Source organism: Ovis canadensis, chromosome X, assembly GCF_042477335.2.
Source record: "Ovis canadensis isolate MfBH-ARS-UI-01 breed Bighorn chromosome X, ARS-UI_OviCan_v2, whole genome shotgun sequence".
NCBI lineage: Eukaryota > Metazoa > Chordata > Mammalia > Artiodactyla > Bovidae > Ovis > Ovis canadensis.
This window is the reverse complement of record NC_091727.1, coordinates 59,658,210-59,676,865: the sequence shown is the minus strand read 5'-3', so window position 1 is coordinate 59,676,865 and position 18,656 is coordinate 59,658,210. Positions and strand designations below refer to the sequence as shown.

At 44.1% G+C, this 18,656-nt stretch overlaps 2 protein-coding genes across 3 annotated transcripts in view; one reads left to right on the top strand and one right to left on the bottom strand.

Annotated features, from left to right (window-relative positions):
- SLC9A7 (solute carrier family 9 member A7) overlaps window positions 1–18,656 on the bottom strand; it is a 174,962-nt gene that overhangs the window by 7,128 nt on the left and 149,178 nt on the right. For both annotated transcript variants that reach the window (XM_070290264.1, XM_070290263.1), the window contains 3 exons: window positions 18,290–18,353; window positions 8,584–8,666; window positions 3,226–3,331 (listed from right to left, as the gene is read on the bottom strand). In XM_070290264.1, the coding sequence (XP_070146365.1) occupies window positions 3,226–3,331; window positions 8,584–8,666; window positions 18,290–18,353 (253 nt within the window). The remainder of the gene's footprint in view (window positions 1–3,225; window positions 3,332–8,583; window positions 8,667–18,289; window positions 18,354–18,656) is intronic.
- The window catches only part of CHST7 (carbohydrate sulfotransferase 7), a 76,860-nt gene that overhangs the window by 35,254 nt on the left and 22,950 nt on the right, over window positions 1–18,656 (top strand). The gene's annotated exons all lie outside the window — the stretch shown is intronic.

Here is an 18,656-nt window from a genome sequence, read left to right as displayed (position 1 = left end):
TCCTATTTTCAACCTACCTTCAAAGCACATCAGAAATCCTTTGGCCTCTACCTGAGAGGGTCTCCTTGGTGCAAGATGCCGAATCTGCCTCCCTGACAGCCACATGGTCCCCACTCAGCCAGAGGTTCAGTCACACTCCCGTGTTCAGGCCTGGGATCCTCATCTATGTGAGTAACCACCAAACAGTACTGACCTCCCTCCTCTTCCTGGCACCCTTCCTTGAGCTGCTGACCTCATAGGAAAGTGAAAAGTGTTAGTCGCTCAGTTGTGTTTGACTCTCTGTGACTCGATAGATTCCCTGGTGACTAAGAGGTAAAGAATTCGCCTGCAACACAGGAGACTTGGGTTCCATCCCTTAGTTGGGAAGATCCCCTGGAGACGGGAATGGCTACCCACCCCAGTATTCTTGCCTGTAAAATTTCATGGACAGAGGAGTCTGGTGGGCTACAGTCCATGGGGACACAAAGAGCTGGACACAACTGAGCATGCCACTCTGTGACTCAATGGACTATAGTCCACCAGGTTCCTCTGTCCATGGGATTCTCCAGACAAGAATACTGGAGTGGGTTGCCATTCCCTTCTCCAGGGGATCTTCCCAACCCAGGGACTGAACCCATGTCTCCTGCATTGCAAGCAGATTCTGTACCATCTGAGCCACCAAGACCTCACATAGGAGATGTCTGTTAAATGCACTGACCCAGGGAAGACCCTTGGGTTCTGCCTGCCTCACCTCTCCTATCCTGGCCCATCTCTGGGCATGTACTGGTGACAAGCACATGCTTGTTTTCTGCATTGTTTCTTAGTGACGTTGGGTTCTCCACTCTCCACAGCATCACCCCACTTAACCAGGGCTTTTAGCAGCCAAGCACACGAATCTTCTTGCCTTCTGCCTCCAGTCCTCACTGGAATGAGGCAGGGTACCAATGTACAGTTCAATAAAAATCCTCTAGTCAGGCAAAGTATAATTCTAAAACTCACTCTAACCTGCCCCATTCCCCCATCTCCATTAGTTGTTCACAAAGTCCTGAACCCCCATCTGCTCTGTGATGGTTTAACAACAGATGGTATCATGTTCCCTGTTTTAGCACGCTCCATTTCTCCCATTCATACACGTGCTAAGTAATGTTTTTATTTATCTCTGTCAGAATCTTTCTCCCAGGGCTCCTTAGCTCCCAGCGTTCAGGAGGACTCTCCTGGCACTTATTTTGCTATTTTGAGGTTTGGAGTCACGTGGAGACAGACAGGAACACAGATAGAACAATTGCGTGCACGGGGAATTCCGCAAATGGAGCCAAGCCACCCCCTCAGCAGCATAGAGCTCCTCAATGGGAGCCCCGGGATGGCCCACCCTGACCCCTCACAGTGGGAAGCAGGGCCAAAGTTCACCGACAGGAGGAAACAAGACTGGATGGTGACCCATTCCACAATGAAACCCCCAAGCCCAGACAAACAGTACCCTGGGAATGGTTACTCAGAAACAGGGATGCAGTAAAACCCAGTGGAGGATTTCCAGATTGATGCTTAAGGAATGTTCTATGCAGATGATAAAACCATCCCACCCCCTCTAATTCCAGATGACAGGATCAACAAATTTTTGTTCAGCTGAGGTTTGGGTAATTACATAACTAGCTTTCCAGTGAGGGCTGCTCTGGAAATGTGACCAAATAACCCTGCAGACACCTGCAAGCAAGAGCATTGTGGTAATTTGTGCATTTAAATAGCCACAGGTGGTGCTAGTGGTAAGGAACCTACTTGCCAACACAGGAGGTGAAAGAGACATGGGTTCATTCCCTGGGTCAGGAAGATCCCCTGGAGGAGAGTATGGCAACCCACTCCAGTATTCTTGCCTGGAGAGTCCATGGTATTCTGGTGGGATTCTGGTGAGCCTGGTGGGCTACAGTCCATGGGGTCACAAATAGTTGGACACAACTGAAGCAACTTACCACACATGCACATTTTCATTAAGTGGAAGAACACTGTTTTCTAGGCAGTTCTCAAACCTAAATTTTGTTTAGAGTAAGTACAAATAAGGAATAATGAAAACTATCCATATCTCCCAAAGAACCTCGGTTAAGTATAAAATGTCCTACAAGTGATGGGGGAGGGCTACCCAACAGTGTGTCAGTCAAAAGAATGGCTCATCTGAGGCCCTCAGCCAGTACTCCACTCCACTCTGTCACCTCTGACTTTCTCAGTTAAAATTACAAAGACTTTCTGCTCTCACTTTCTCAGCAGCAGGCCTCTCCATGTCTGGAGCTGAGACCTCAGTCAGGACCCCAGCCCCAGGCAGTAGTGGCAGTATGGAGGGTGGTTTTAACCTGCAGAACAAGTCACCCCATCTTGGGTTGGCTGTGGGGAGTCCACAGCCCAAACATGACCCCAGGAAGCAAACCTTGGGCAAAATCTTGAAGTGGTGAGGGGAGCACTTTCAATTTAAGTGCCTGGAAGTATATGGAGTTTACTCTGAGGTATGATGCAATAGCTGGTTAAGTTTCCAATTTTTAAGATCTATATGAAGTTTTAATAGTGGGTGAGTTATTTTACTATTATAGAGACATGAAAAGTGGCCCTTATAAAAACGAAGAAAGAATGAAGGCTTTAGAAACTGCTTAAAAGACACTAGAGCTGGAAGGCCAAGACACAAGGAAGCCCAGTGAAACAAAATCAGTGTGATCAGTCAGAGCTTTTTTTTGAGCTTCTTAAGCAGAAGAGATCAGGACACCAAGTCCTGATCTTCCTGAACTTCCCTTTGTTTCTGATGACAGAACACATCCAAATGACCCACACTGTCACTTAACACAGAGGTCCAAACTAAGCAAAGTATTCCACACTCAAATAAAAGATTTATTAAATAAAATGGGATGGGAAATCATAAAACTAACTTTTTAATCTATTGGTCTGTATCCTTCCAACATAAAAGATTATCTAGGCTCATATTCCATTAAAAACTCACCATAAGCATTAAAAATCACTTGACAAAACCAAAGGGAAATGGTGCTCTCAGCATCTGACCCATTTTTTTTTTGTAATTTAAAAACAGTTTATCAGAGGTGGCACAGGAATTTCATTTTTATATGAGGAGGGGCTGGGGAAGCTGGAAGGCTCAACTGTCTTTAGGTGAAGGAGACACTGATGCTGTTCTCTGCCATGTTTGGTGGCAACTGAAAGCAAAGGCCATGGCAGAACTGAAGTATTACCATGGCAACTCGGCCATGCTGTACTTACCTCATATACCTGGGGACTGGTTAGACACTGAGCGAGCAAACCACACCAGGCTGGGAGGGTGGTGGTTAATGGGGGGCCACTGTGCGTGAGGATGGGTTTCAGGTAACTTTAAAAAAGAGAATTAAGGAAAACTGCCTGCAAAGAAAACACACACCCAACAAAATGTGTTCAGAAATCCCAAGGAGTAAATCATCTGGCATTCTACCCCACTTTCCCCCATTTTACCAGTACAATACAGAAAGTATGGTACTTGTAGTCTGCAAATATCTGAATCCAAGAATAAACTATAGCCCATCATCCTTAAGTGTTAACCATTAACTTTCAGGTTGCCAGTTCCCCGTTTTCAGTTAAAAATACTTGATTAAAATACCTTTCTCTCTTCTTTGTTATGGTGAATGAGAATTTTGGTTTTGATCAGCCTTCCAGCTTTTGACACACAACGAGCTCATGTTTTGGAAACAGGAAATCGTGTAGCTGGAATGGAGATATTACAGCACCTGGGTCCCCTTTGCTCAGAACTCACAGAGTGGAAATGTTTGAGGTGGACAGGAACTTAGAGGACAAGGCAAAATGGCTTCATGAAGGTCATTCAGACCTCAATCTCCCACCTTCCCATACTAGACTATTCTTCCCTCTACCTGCTGCCTCTCTCCCAGATTCTCCACCTTGATATTACTGGCATCATGGGCCAGATCACTTTTGCTGTGGGGACTGTCCTGCATTGTAGGATGACTAGCAGCATCTCTGGCCTCTACTCACTAGATGCCAGGAGCACCCTCAACCCCTCCCTTAGGTGTGACTACAAAAACGTCTCCTGACATTGCCCAATGTCCCCCGAGGAGAAAACCTGTCCTTGATTGAGCCCCCTGCTCTAACACAAAGGTCAATTGTTCTGTGGGAATTGGTTCAGGGTTTACCAATCTATGGATATGTGTGCTACCAAATGCAGAGTCCTGTGTTGGAAGCACCATGAAGCATGTATCACTTTATGATGGAGGTGGGATCATTTCTGATATCCCCAGTGTAAGTAAGCAATGGGAAAAGGTAGAGACCAACAGGATCAGCTCAGATACAGGAATGGACAAGAGCCTTTAAAGGCAGATGGGGAGTCACAGCTGTACTCAAGAATATGACTATTCCAAGCACTAGCACTTCCTGTCTTCATTCAGAGCAGCAGGAGAGAGAAAATGTTGCTCTACATCCTGCTTATTTAACTTGTATGCAGAGTACATCATGAGAAACTCTGGGCTAGAGGAAGCACAAGCTGGAATCAAGACTGACAGGAGAAATATCAATAACCTCAGATATGCAGATGACACCACCCTTATGGCAGAAAGTGAAGAGGAACTAAAAAGCCTCTTGATGAGAGTGAAAGAGGAGAGTGAAAAAGTTGGCTTAAAGCTCAACATTCAGAAAACGAAGATCATGGCATCTAGTCCCATCACTTCATGGGAAATAGATGGGGAAACAGTGTTAAACTTTATTTTTTTGGGCTCCAAAATCACTGCAGATGGTGAGTGCAGCCATGAAATTAAAAGACATTTACTCCTTGGAAGGAAAGTTATGACCAACCTAGATAGCATATTCAAAAGGAGAGACATTACTTTGCCAACAAAGGTCCGTCTAGTCAAGGCTATGGTTTTTCCAGTGGTCATGTATGGATGTGAGAGTTGACTGTGAAGAAAGCTGAGCACCGAAGAATTAATGCTTTTGAACTGTGGTATTGGAGAAGACTCTTGAGAGTCCCTTGGACTGCAAGGAGATCCAACCAGTCCACCCTAAAGGAGATCAGTCCTGGGTGTTCATTGGAAGGACTGATGTTGAAGTTGAAACTCCAATACTTTGGCCACCTGATGCAAAGAGCTGACTTATTGGAAAAGACCCTGATGCTGGGAAAGATTGAGGGTGGGAGGAGAAGGGGACTACAGAGGATGAGATGGTTGGATGGCATCATCAACTTGACAGACATGGGTTTGGGTAGACTCCGGGAGTTGGTGATGGACAGGGAGGCCTGGCGTGCTGCGGTTCATGGGGTCGCAAGGAGCTGGACATGAGTGAGCAACTGAACTGAACTGAACCGGAGGAGATGGAAGGGCGACCCTGGGGTAAACTTCTGGCTGGGAATTACTCACCAAAGGAAGATGTGTGGGCTCTGCTGGGACTCGTTATAAACAGAACAAGCTCCCTCTGCCTGCTCTCCTTATTCCTAGAAAGAGCCCCTTTAGGCCTATCAGTTTTTTTGTGTCTTCACCTCAGAAGCTGTCATTGGCTGGACTCACAGAATGACTAATACAAGAGTCCCAGAGAAGCTGGAGGTTGCCTTTCACTTCCCTGTCTTGGGCAATTCAAAGACAAGCTGCCTCTTCTCAAACATAAAAGGCCATCTAAGAAGTTTTTTTAAAAGGGGAAAAATATCTACAGATTTTAAATAGTCAAGTTGTTGGAAGGGCAAAAATGAAATATCAAACCTCTCTCCCACCCAGTCTTTCTGGTAATATACCATTACAACTTTACAGAATACATTTTTTGCCTATTTCCTGATTTATGCACTGTAGTCAAAGCTTTTAAGAAGGATGGCAAATTTAATTCATTTATATTTCTGCCTCTTTTCAATTTTTTCCCTAATTTTTATAATTAATTTTATACTTGAGATACTTAACATTTGCGTTCTGTAACTAATAAGCAAATCTCTGCTTTGTCTATGGATTGAGCCTAATGTTAATGACCAATAAGCAGCACTTATAATAATGTAATTTATGAATATTATTCACTATAACCAAGCAGAGTGGTTGGGACACTCTTTTCTTTTTTTTTCTTTTTTTTTTTTTTTTTTTGGGACACTCTTAAAGTAAATGTAATACAATGTCATTTAAACTCTGTCAGTAGAGAAAATTTGAGTATCCTGCAAAAAAAAAAAAAAAGATCTTTTAAAATTTCTTTTTGATTTTATTTCTTCTGGTTTATAACAAATCACTGCTTCTTCAATGGTGTCCCCTTAGCTGTATTTTGCTTTGTTTAATCCTTATATTACTTTTCCCCCTTCTCCCAGAGGCTTCATGGTGCTAAACTTTCGGAATTCTTGCATGTTTGAAAGCCACTGTTCTCTTTTATTTTTGATTAATAGTTTGGGTGTAGAATTCTAAGCTCAGAAAAATTTTTTCATCCTAGAACTTTCATTTTTTTGCCCATTTCCTTATTTATGCACTGTAGTCAGAAGCTTTTAAGAAGGATGGTAAATTTAATTCATTTACATTTCTGCCTCTTTTCAATTTTTTCATGGTTTCAATTTTGTTGATGGTTTCCCTTCTTGTGCCTGTGATATTTTTTAGTTTTATGTAGTCCACGTTTATTTTTGGTTTTGCTGCCTGTGCTTTTGATGTCAAAGACAAAAAAAAAAAAATCAGTGCCAAGATCAATGTCAAGGAGCTTTTCCCCTTTGTTTTCATCTAGGCGTTTTATGGATTAAGGTATTACATTTACGTCTTTTAATCATTTTAAGTTGATTTTTGTGAGTTGTATAAGATGAAGTCCAGGTTCATTCTTTCACATGTGGGTATCCAGTTTTCCCAACACCATTTATTGAAGAGACTGCCCTATTCCCATTGTGTATCCTTGCCTTGTTGTTCTTGCAAGGGTTTATTTTTGGGCTTCTTATACTGTTCCCTTGATCTGTGTGTCTATTTTTATGTCATTGCCATACTTTTTTGATTACTGTACCTTTGTAATGTAATTTGAAATCAGGAAGTATGATGCCTCTAGCTTTGTTCTTTTCCCTCAAAATTGCTTTAGCTATTCAGTGTCTTCTGTGGTTCCATACAAATTCTAGGATGGTTTTCCTATGAAAAATGCCATCAGAGTTTTGACAGAGACTGTACTGAACCTGAGGTTGCTTTGGGTAGTACAGACATTTTAACAATATTAATTCTTCCAGTTCATGAACACAGGTATCTTTCCATTTACTTGTGTCTTCTTCAATTTCTTTTATCAATGTTCTTTAATTTTCAATATATAGATCTTCACCTCCTTGGTTAAATTTATTGCTAAGCATTTTATTGTTTCTGATGTTACTGTAATGGAATTGTTTTCTTAATTTCTTTTTTGGATAGTTCATTATTAGTATATAGAAATGCAACTGATCGTTGTATGCTGATAATATCTCCTGCAACTTTAATGATTTACTTTAAAAACTTTGAACAGTTTCTTGATACAATCTTTAGGGTTTTCTACATATGAGATCATGTCATCTGCAGAGACAATTTTACTTCTTCCTTTCTGATTTGTATGCATTTTATTTCTTTTTTCTTGCTTAACTGCTCTGGTTAGAATTACCAGTACTGTGTTGAATAGATGTGGCAAGAGTACATACCCTGGCCTTGTTCCAGATCTGAGAGGAAAAGCTTTCAGCTTTTCACCACTAAGTATGATGTTAGCTGTGGATTTGCCATTGCTGCTGTTGTTTAGTCGCTAAGTTGTGTCCAACTCTTTGTGACCCATGGACTGTAGCCTGCCAGGCTCCTCTGTCCATGGGATTTTCCAGGCAAGAATACTGGAGTGGGTTGCCCTTTCCTGCTCATGGGGATCTTCCCCACCCAGGGATCCAACCCACGTCTCCTGCATTGGCAGGCAAGTTCTTTACCACCGAGCCACAGGGAAGTCCCAATGGCATGAGAGGAACTGGTAATTTTGTGTTTTGTGACCTGTACCTATTTTGTAATAACTCACTGAGCACTTATGATTTGTGTACTTTACTATATATATTCTTTATGTCAATACAAAATTTTAAACATCTTCAAAATCTGCAAAGACCATACATAAGCTACCTACCCCTTTGATCACTATGTTAATTTAAGAAACCATGAAGGTGTACCTTTTTGGTTTTTAATTCTCACCTGGGGCCAAGATAATCTACTGGAATAGAATCTGCCCTGCATGTAGTCCAATGAAGGCAGGATCAGACTTGGCCAGATTTGGTCCAGCCAACAGGAATAATCCTTCCCACGTGAATTAACTGGCCAACCTCCACTTCCATTCTTGACCACAGCATGGTTCAAGTGTAATTTTAACTAGTTTACCTACATAGGCATATTTCCCTTGAATGCAAAGCTCTTAAAAGCCACATGAGTCTACCAGGCTATGGGCTGGCTACCTTAATGATGTGCACATTCCTCTTGGCTAGGGAGATGCTCGTTATGACTAGAGGTGATTGAATGACCATTGCATGTGTCCCAAGAGAGGACTGGGTGTATCTGTAGCAAGCACACATCTTTCCTTACTCATCAGAAGTCACACTGACAATACAACAAGAGAATTTCATCATCAGTGTTTCACAAATAGAGGGAAGCCCCTTAAAAAGGATACTTGTGATCAAAGCTGTACCACAGCCTGAATAGCCATGCACTCTCCTGCTTTGTTCGGTTTCCTCTGGCAGAATCTGAACCATCCTAGGAACAAACAAGAAGACAGATATTTAGTTGCAGAGAGGGGGTTGATATAAGGGAGGAAAGCTTCCCTTTTAACCACAGTCTTTAGAGATTTGAGCTCAGAGTCAAACCTCCTGTATCACCAAAATTTCAAAGATATATCGGGAGGTAATATTTTAACACATTATTGAACAGAGATGTATTAACATTATAGATATTAGTTTCTGTAAAAAAAACCCCAGTTAATAATGTGTTAAAAGAAACTGAATAAATCCAAAGGTAGACCAATCAATCCCCAAAGAAAAAGGCTTGGTTATGTCGGGGGGTTAGATCAACTCAATGAAGCACACAATTTCTGAGTAATTTTCCTCAGAGTGCCTTTTGGCAGATTAATTACCCTAAAGTAGTCTAGATCCTAACAAGTCAAAATTAATTTTTAGAGAATACTAAAGAAAGTATCTGTAAAACCAACTTTCCAGGCTCCTCACCCCACCAAGCTGGCCTAGAGAAATCACAGAGTTGAGTTTCCTAACAAACCAATCAAGGGTTCTTGGTGGTCCTTACCCAGCCAGGCAACTGCCTTGTGTTCCAAGCAGTAACTTACCTTACCAGCTTTAGGAAGGCAAAGGTGATGGGCAGGGCAAAGGGAGCCAGAACCAGCATCTCTGTTATTTTCTCTGCCCTCAAGTAGTACCTTCCTTTATTATTCTTCTCATGCCTTTCCAACTCAAACATCCCCATCATTTCATTTTCAAAAGAATTGGCAAAAATCAAACATTCATTTAAGGTTTAGGAAATCTGTTCTGTGCAAGTATTATAAGCAGCACACTTAATATTAAAAAGTGGATGGATGGCAGAAATCTGAGGGCACTCCTGGGGTTCCATGTTGCTGGATGACAAGCTCTAGAAAGTACAGGCTGCTTGTGAAACGTAGCATCTTTATCATCTTCCTCTTGACTGTTCTAGGGAGAGGCAGCTCTACAAGTGAGGGGCAATGGACAACAACCAAATAAAAGTTGAGTCACAATTTCAAGTATGTATCGACAGTTCTAAATCTCAGTGGGTGTAAATTCTACCTATAGTAACAGATGCCAAGGATGAGTCAAAAATTTCTGAGAAGGTAACATATACACAAGTAGAGGCAGAGAAGTTAGCAAGCACTATTTACATTCCTAAAATTTCCAATGGCCAAGATGACTTTTAAAACAGAGTCCCCCATGGTATTTGAGGAATGTTTAATAACCTGTATCTGGAGAAGGGCATGGCAACCCACTCCAATATTCTTGGCTAGAGAATCCCACGGACAGAGGAGCCTGGTGGGCTACAGTCCATAGGGTCACAAAGAGTCGGACACGACTGAAGTGACTTAACACAGTAACCAATATGGAAATGGCTCAGTTAAATGGGCCTGTCTGTGGATGAGGAAACAAAAAGGAGAGACCCTAGAGACCAATTTTATTTCACATTTTAATAAATTATGTGGGAGAAAGGGGGCACAGAATGTCTCCATTTGTAGATAATGATCATTTCTTCAGCTAACTAATTGCTAGTCTAATAACAACTCTAGGGAGATCTCATACCACATGACTGAGTGGAAAAGTGGTAGATGACCATTTTGAGAGATGACTGTTTACAAAGAAATTAAATATTTATTTATCAAGTAACAGGCTCTAAGTTCTTGGTTCTGTCTGTAGAATCTTACTAAAGACAAATCTAGCAAGATGATAAACATCTTCCGGAAGGATGCTATACACCATCAGGCATAAGGTAAGTTCCCGAAAGTCAGTTTTGTTTGCTTTCCCACTAAAACAACGATAAAAATGGAAAACCTCTATTCTGTTATCCTAACCTCTGCACTGTTAAACCACAATGCATTCTCATCACCTGTAACACTTAAGTTCTTGCCATCTCACCTCAAGGAAGCTACAGGAGACTGACTTATATAAGTAAGCCCCAAGAGGGACAATAAAAATGAGCAAAGCAAGGGAAAGGTTTCTTTCTGAAGGCAAATTAAGCAATTTTTTCCTCGGCCTACAAAGAGATATGCCTGCAGTCCACAAATAAAGTGACTGCACAAATGTAAGACACTAAGAATCAACCCTGAAAGGTTACAAATTCAGGGCAAATAAAAGGTGCAGCACTGCAACAGGGGTGTTAAACACGTCTCTTTCCAAGAGAAGCGGCCAGAAGCATGGTTATCAGTTCAGTTCAGTTCAGTCGCTCAGTCGTGTCTGACTCTTTGCGACCCCATGAATCATAGCACGCCAGGCCTCCCTGTCCATCACCAACTCCCGGAGTTTACCCAAACTCATGTGCATCGAGTCGGTGATGCCATCCAGCCATCTCATCCTCTGTCATCCCCTTCTCCTCCTGCCCCCAATGCCTCCCAACATCAGGGTCTTTTCTAATGAGTCAACTCTTCGCATGAGGTGGCCAAAGTATTGGAGTTTCAGCCTCAGCATCAGTCCTTCCAATGAATACCCAGGTCTGGTCTCATTTAGGATGGATTGGTTGGATCTCCTTGCAGTCCAAGGGACTCTCAAGAGTCTTCTCCAACACCACAGTTCAAAAGTATCAATTCTTCAGTGCTCAGCTTTCTTCACAGTCCAACTCTCACATCCATACATGACCACTGGAAAAACCATAGCCTTGACTAGATGGACCTTTGTTGGTAATGTCTCTGCTTTTGAATATGCTGTCTAGGTTGGTCATAACTTTCCTTCCAAGGAGTAAGCGTCTTTTAATTTCATGGCTGTAATCACCACTCCAAAAGCCCCCAAAAATAAAGTCTGATGCTGTTTCCACATCTATTTCATGAAGTGATGGGACCAGATGCCATTATCTTCATTTTCTGAATGTTGAGCTTTAAGCCAACTTTTTCACTCTCCTCTTGCACTTTCATCAAGAGGCTCTTAGTTCTCCTTCACTTTCTGCCGTAAGGGTGGTGTCATCTGCATATCTGAGGTTATTGATATTTTTCCCAGCAATCTTGATTCCAGCTTGTGCTTCTTCCAGCCCAGTGTTTCTCATGATGTACTCTGCATATAAGTTAAATAAGCAGGGTGTCTGGACAGGAAGAATTTGGATTCTTCCCCAAAGCCTCTGGGAAAATCAGGGAGGATCTGTTTGGAACAGGACTGATTTAAGTTGACCCAGAAGATAGCCAACAATTGTTTCCCAGCAAGATTTGGGTGGTAACCATGGACAAACTGGTGAGCCCTTGCTACGGGCTCTGAGCCAGGGTTGGTATGGGTGCAGGTGATCCTAAAATATGCAGGGACTTGCTCTCATACCACATCCTCCTCAAAACCTACATCCCCACCAGCAAACAAATACCACCAGCTCTGCTTATCACCAAATTTTTGAGCATAAAACTATGAGTGGCTTTTCTCTTGCATTCATTAAGCACCTACTGTGTGCCAGGCCCCATGCTCAGTGCTGCCAAACACAAAGAGGAATGAGACCCCACACCAGCCACTTGAGAAGCACATTTCCAGAGGAGAAGACAGACAGACCTATGTGTAGGGGTGAAGAAAAAGAAAGCAGGTTAAAGACCTGGGCAGTGGCCACAGGTCCTATTTTGAAATAATTTTTCTAGAACTAATGAATAATGATTTCTGGGCAGAGTTATATTTCATTGTATTTTTATGGTTAAAGTATATATTTTTATGTTAAGGTCACTATAATAATAAGAAGAGCTTATTTTTTTTTTCCAGAGAGGTAGTAGAATACTGCCCTTCCCCTCAAAGATTTCTACATCCTAATCCCGGGAGCCTGAGTGTGTTATGTTACTTGGCAAAAGGGTCTTAAGGTTTTCCAGGTGGGCCCAGTATAAACACATGGACCTTGATAAGTGGGCAGGGGGTGGGCTGGGCAAGAGAGTGATGTAGTGAGGGAAGAGGCAGGAGAGGTTCAGAGCATGACAGGGGCTTGCCCTGCTAGTGCTGGCTTTGAAGGTGGAGAGGCCAAGAGTCAGGAAATGTGGGTACTTCTAGGAGCTAAGCTTGATTCCCGGCCAATGGCCAGCAAGGAAACAGGACCTCAGTCCTACAAGTATGTGGAAGTGAATTCTACCAGCAACCTGCACGAGCCTGGTGATGGCTTCTCCCCCAGAGCCCAACCCCACAGACACCTTGATTTTGACACTGAGAAACCTGAAAGAGGGAAGCCAGTAGAGCTTACCAGACTTCTGACTCACAAACCTATAAGACTGTGTTGTTTTAAACCACTGAGTTTGTGGTAATTTGTTATAGCAGTGATAGCACACTAATGCAAAGTTAAAAAGTACATAGTTGATAACGATGGGGTCCAAGATTTCTCAGAAGGGCTAACAAAGGGTTTAAAAACAGGGAATTAAGTGCTCAACTTTGGCCACTTGATGTGAAGAGCCAACTCATTGGAAAAGACCCTGATGATGGGTAAGACTGAGGGCAGGAGGAGAAGGGGATGACAGAGGATGAAATGGTTGGATAGCATCATCAACTCAAGGGACTTGAGTTTGAGCAAACTCCTGGAGACAGTGAAGGACAGGGAAGCCTGGCGTACTGCAGTTCATTGGGTGGCAGAGTCAGACATGACTGAGTGACTGAACAACAAAGCGCTCTACACTGCCTTCACCAGGGCTTCTCAAACTATAAACTGCACACAAACTTCTTGGGCCCTCTGCTAAAATGAAGATTCTGATTCTGCGGGTCTAGATGTGGCCTGACAGTCTGCATTTCTAACCAGCTCTCTGGTGATGCCCAGGTTGCCGTCCATGGGTACACTCGGAACAATGGGGAGAGGCCTGTGGTACCTTGTGGAGAAGCAGACAAGACCCTCTACGATCTCGCTTCTGCCACTCTCTACCCTCATCCTTCATCACACTGTCACCAAGCCCTTAAGGAGAATGATTCATCTGTCTTGTTTGTAGATGTACTCCCAGAGCCTGAAAGAATGTCTGAAATATAACAAATGCTCAATAAATATGTGTCAAATGAATGAATAAATCAAGTTTGAACTTCTAAGAAAAAAAAAAAAAGATAGGGAAACTGGGGGCCACGATGGGAGACAATCAAAAAAAGAAAAAGTGTCATGGGGAAAGGGGTCAGAGAATAGTAATCTGAGCAAAGGCACTTGAGCAACTGTTCTGAAGTTAAAGATGTAAGGGCCTGGCTATCAGATTTCAGCCTGGAAGGAAGCTGGGGGAAGGACCCAGAAACAAACAAATCCAACTTGCCCAGAAAGGTATATGTCAGTACAATATCTGAGTTTTGGCAGTTTTCAGTCACACACACACAGGCACAACAAACATAGCAGTTTCCCTTCCTCCACATTCCACTAACATCCTGCTTGTGACCTTGTCCTGCAGAGATGACAGAGGCGGGATACATTCAGATTCATGCTCCAAGCTACTCCACATCGGCCGCATCAGTGAGCATGCTTTGTAAACTCGGGGAAGGAAATGAATGATGTGTCTGCCTGTCAGGCCAACATAAATCTCAGCTGTGTCTAGCATAAAACATCCCCTCTTGAATGGGTTGGGAGGCCACCCCCAAGCCCAGGCAGCTTGCCTCCAGCTGGGCTTGTTTTTGTTTTGGTTGCAAAGTCACCAAGACCTCCAGAGAAACAAGGCAACAGAGTTTTTTGTTTTGTTTTGTTCTAATGAGTCAGACTTGCCAGGGACATGAAACTGAAGTCTATCCACAATATTCTTATGCTTCCCTCACCCAGAGCCAAAAGTTCTGGCCAACAGCTCCCTTCTCTCGCCCACATGAGCTAATATTCTGTGGTTCTGTAGCCATGACTCTGTTTATAACCTCAGGCTTCTAGCACTGGTGAGGAAAACGGTGCTCCTTATAAAAAGTGCTTTCCCATCAAATAGCACTTTTTTGTTTGCATGTTTGTTCATTTAGCAAGATCATTTAGAAATGAGGTAAAGAGAAGTGCCCTTTCTTTTCTAATGGGGAACAAACATCTGGACCTTCCCCATCTCTGATTTCAGTTTCATGACAACACTGAGCATGTGACCTGGATCCAGTTCAGGGGAAGCTGCAAGAACCCAGGGTTTCACCCAAAAATGAGAAGCCCATTTACTTCTCTGTTTTACTGGTTTCTCATGACCACTGAGTGCTCCCAGCCCTATTGTTAATGGCTTATTGGAGCAACAAGGTCAGGCCAGGAGGACGTGGAGAAATGAGGCCCTTTCTGCACGAGGGCATGAGTCATTTTTCAGAATGTGACCTGAGAAACCATGCTTGAAGTTCACCTTTCTTCCCCCATCTGACAGAAAGACTCAAAATGCCAAAAGGCCTTCTGCATAATATGTATGAGGCTTAGAAGGTGGCCAGTTAAAGGGAAGGTGTGACACAGCTCCTGACTAGGGCCAGCTGAAGGGGCACCACTGGGAGTGCAGCAGAAGTGACCGTCACATGTGTGATCAAAATTGGCCCAAAGGATGGCATCCCAGGCTCACCCTGGGGCTAGGGGTGCTACCTTAGCTATCACTGTATGGACTAAATGCACTGCCAAAACCCTTAGCACTTAGGATGCACTGCTTTTTAAACATTTCCACAGCAAGTCTGTTAGTAAGTCTAGCTACAAGCCCAGTGTCTCTGAGAGATACAGTAAGTTTAGCTGCTGCTGCTGCTAAGTCACTTCAGTCACTGTGTCCAACTCTGTGCGACCCCATAGATGGCAGCCCACCAGCCTCCCTGTCCCTGGGATTCTCCAGGCAAAAACGCGGGAGTGGGTTGCCATTTCCTTCCTGCATGAGAGTGAAAAGTGAAAGTGAAGTCACTCAGTTGTGTCCGACTCTCCGCGACCCTATGGACTGCAGCCTACCAGGCTTCTCCGCCCATGGGATTTTCCAGGCAAGAGTACTGGAGTGGGTTGCCATTGCCTTCTCTAAAGTTCAGCTACATGGAACCAATCAAACCATTTCACATATTTCCTTTGAGAGATGCTTAAGTCCAGAGGCAGGAGCAATTGAAAACAGCAAAAGGGCAGGCGGTGGGGGGATGGTGGGGTGTTAAGGGTGTTGACTGGTTTGGAACTGTCAAGATGAAATTGCCCCAAGCCCTGGCTATCTAGCTGGCAGTGACCTGCTTTTCTTACAAAATTAATCTTGACTAGCCACAGGTATAGGCAGGATGTGGTGTATCCTACCACAGCCATTATTTTCCTTTCAGTGAAATAAGGATGTCCATTATGGATTTCACCCAGCTTTCCTCAGATCCAAGTTTGGAGATACCCAAACTGTTAGATTCTAAGTTAGCTGCAAGAGGCACAGTTTCTGAACTCCTACTTTCTAAAGTCCTTAAAGTGAAAGTGAAAGCATTAGTTGCTCAGTTGTGTCCAACTCTTTGTGACCCTATGGACTGTAACCTGCCAGGCTCCTCTGTCCATGGGATCTCCCAGACAAGAAAATTGGAGTGGGTCACCATGCCCTCCTCCAGGGGATCTTCCTGACTAAGGATATTGAACCCCAATCTCCTGCATTGCAGGGAGATTGTTTACCATCTGAACGACCAGGGACTTAAAGCTCTAGTCAAATAGCAACTTTTCCAAAGGAACTTCTCATTGAAACCACATATTCCCAAGTGGCACAATGGCTGATTCTAATATAGTCGCAAAGGTCTTCTGGAGCACCATTAAAGTGGGCACCAAATCTCCAATGAAGCTCACTGAAAGTTCATCCCAAAATGCCTAGAACTTTCAGAGGTCCCTTATGGGGCCTCAACTGAAGAATGGCCTATCAGGCTGTGACCACCCTCACAGAGAAAGACCTCAGAGAAAGCTGTGGTGGCATCCCTGGGCCCAACACAGCACTACATTTTGTGAGACTTGTTAAAATCTGATGTGGTTGCTGGAGTTATTTAGAAGATCCTAGGGAATCTAAGACATGCAAACTCGATTTAGGATTAACTGCAATGATGAGTGTGATTCAAAGCTGACAAGGGAAAACAAACACTTGATATGGCTTTGCAGATGACATATGCACATGGTCAATGGAGCTTTCCACACCCTGTGCCACTCTTGCTCCCCCATCTTCCCATCAAATACCAATCAAGGCCCCCATGGGCCAGGCACTGTGCTCAGCACTGGGTATTCAACACTGAACAAAATAGTTCTTCATTCCCTAGGCCAAAGAGAAACATTTTGGAAGCAAATTTCTGCTCCTATCATAACTTCCCTTTCCCCCACCATGCCTGCCCAGGAAATGCTGGCCTGAGAAAGGGGCAAAACCTGGAGGCAGAATCACCCCACCAGGCCTACAACAGGGGTGACACTCTGCCTCTGCTTCGCTGAGCATGCACCCCCAGACACATTGCCTCTCTTGCATCTGAAACCACCCAGGTGCCTGCTGCCATTGACTTGGCCTCTGGAATTTCGAACCATGAGTTCCCACTCCCATATCCAAAAAGCACACACTTCCATGTCCCATGGGACCTTTAACCACAGGGTACTCTTCCAAAGTGTCCAATGAAAGGCAGGGGGGCAGTGTTGCTGGGTAGTTTCCTCCAGCTTTAAAACATGGCTGCCGCTTCGCTGATGCTTATTCCGTCCAGAGGGGATGGTCTCTATCTCTTCCCGCTGAATCTGGGCTGGCCTGAGCAACTCATAACCAAGAGAAAGTCCTGGAAGTGATGTTGTATGACTCCCAAGGTTAGGCCACAAAAGGCCAGAAAGCTTCCACCTCACTTGTTGGGACATGGGCTTTTGGAAGCCAGAGCCATCAGGTCAGAAGTCCCACACCCTGAGGCCAAGGAGAAGCCATCACAGGCATTCACAGGCATCCTGCTCACCAGTCCTAGTCTGTGTCTTCCAGCCCAGGTACAAGACACAAGAGTGAATGAGCCTTTGGAAGATTCTAGTCCCCAGCTGTTGACTGACCCCAGCTTTTTTCATGGAGCACCAGGCACGCTGTCCCCACTATGCCCCTTGCAAATTCCTGACCTAGACAACGCCTATGGATGAGAAATCGTTGTCCACTTCCTCACATTTGGGGCACCTCATGATGCTGCCAGAGTTACTAGAGCAGATGGCAAAACCAACAGCCAGCCTATGCCTCTCCCCCATCCCCCAGCACCGTCTCCATCAGGATTCTCTGCAGCAGCAGGAACTGTTCCCTGCTATCACATGAGATGAGACACAGGGCTCTTGCCCTCACTGCCTATGGGGCTGAGGACTGCTGCTCTGCTACTATGGGACCATGGAAGCTGCCAGACCCTGGAGAAGCAGGAGGGCCAGCTATCACCCAGCATCCCTTCTTTCTGGCTCATGCTCCCTGGGCTGGAAAATTGATCCCATCCTTCTCCTTCCCAGAACAAGCTACCATGAGCCAATTGCCAATGTATCCATTTTGGGAAGGGGAGAGTCAGGTTAAATGCTCATTTTGGCCCCTTAATAAGCTGTTTGAGAACAGGGACTCTGGAGTCAAATCCTGGCTCCATCATTTTCAAATTGTCTGATCACAGAGACACACTTTGACTCTCAAACTTCTAATCTGTAAACTGGGCATAACAGTTCCTGCTTCATAAAGTTGTTCTCAAGATCACAATGAGGGAATCCATGTAAACTGCTTGGCATGTAGTAAATGCTCAAATAAATTCTAGCTATTTTTAATAACACCTTCCCACGAAGAAGCATCTTTTGTGACTTACCCCTTGTAAGACTTGGAAGCTGTCGTTGTTGGGTGGTGGGTCTTGGTCTGGGTCGACACCAACTCTGTAAGTCATCAGGGAGAAAGACAGGGAGAGAAAAACATAGAGTGTTAGCTTGGACCATGGCAGCCAGGCCGGTTGAAAGTAGCTAAGAGGCTGACCACCTTCCCAAGGTGGAACGAGTGGTTAGCTAAAAGAAGGGGAAGGCTGTCATGCAGAAAGTTATGAGAAAGCAGTTGTACCACCCAGGGGTAGGCTGGGTAATCAATCTGTATGCTAACACCTTAAGCAAGGCCTCTGGGGAACGGTAGAAGCAGGAAACTGTCTGCCTGCCTTTCTGCACCAGACGGTCCTAGGTAGCCAAAGG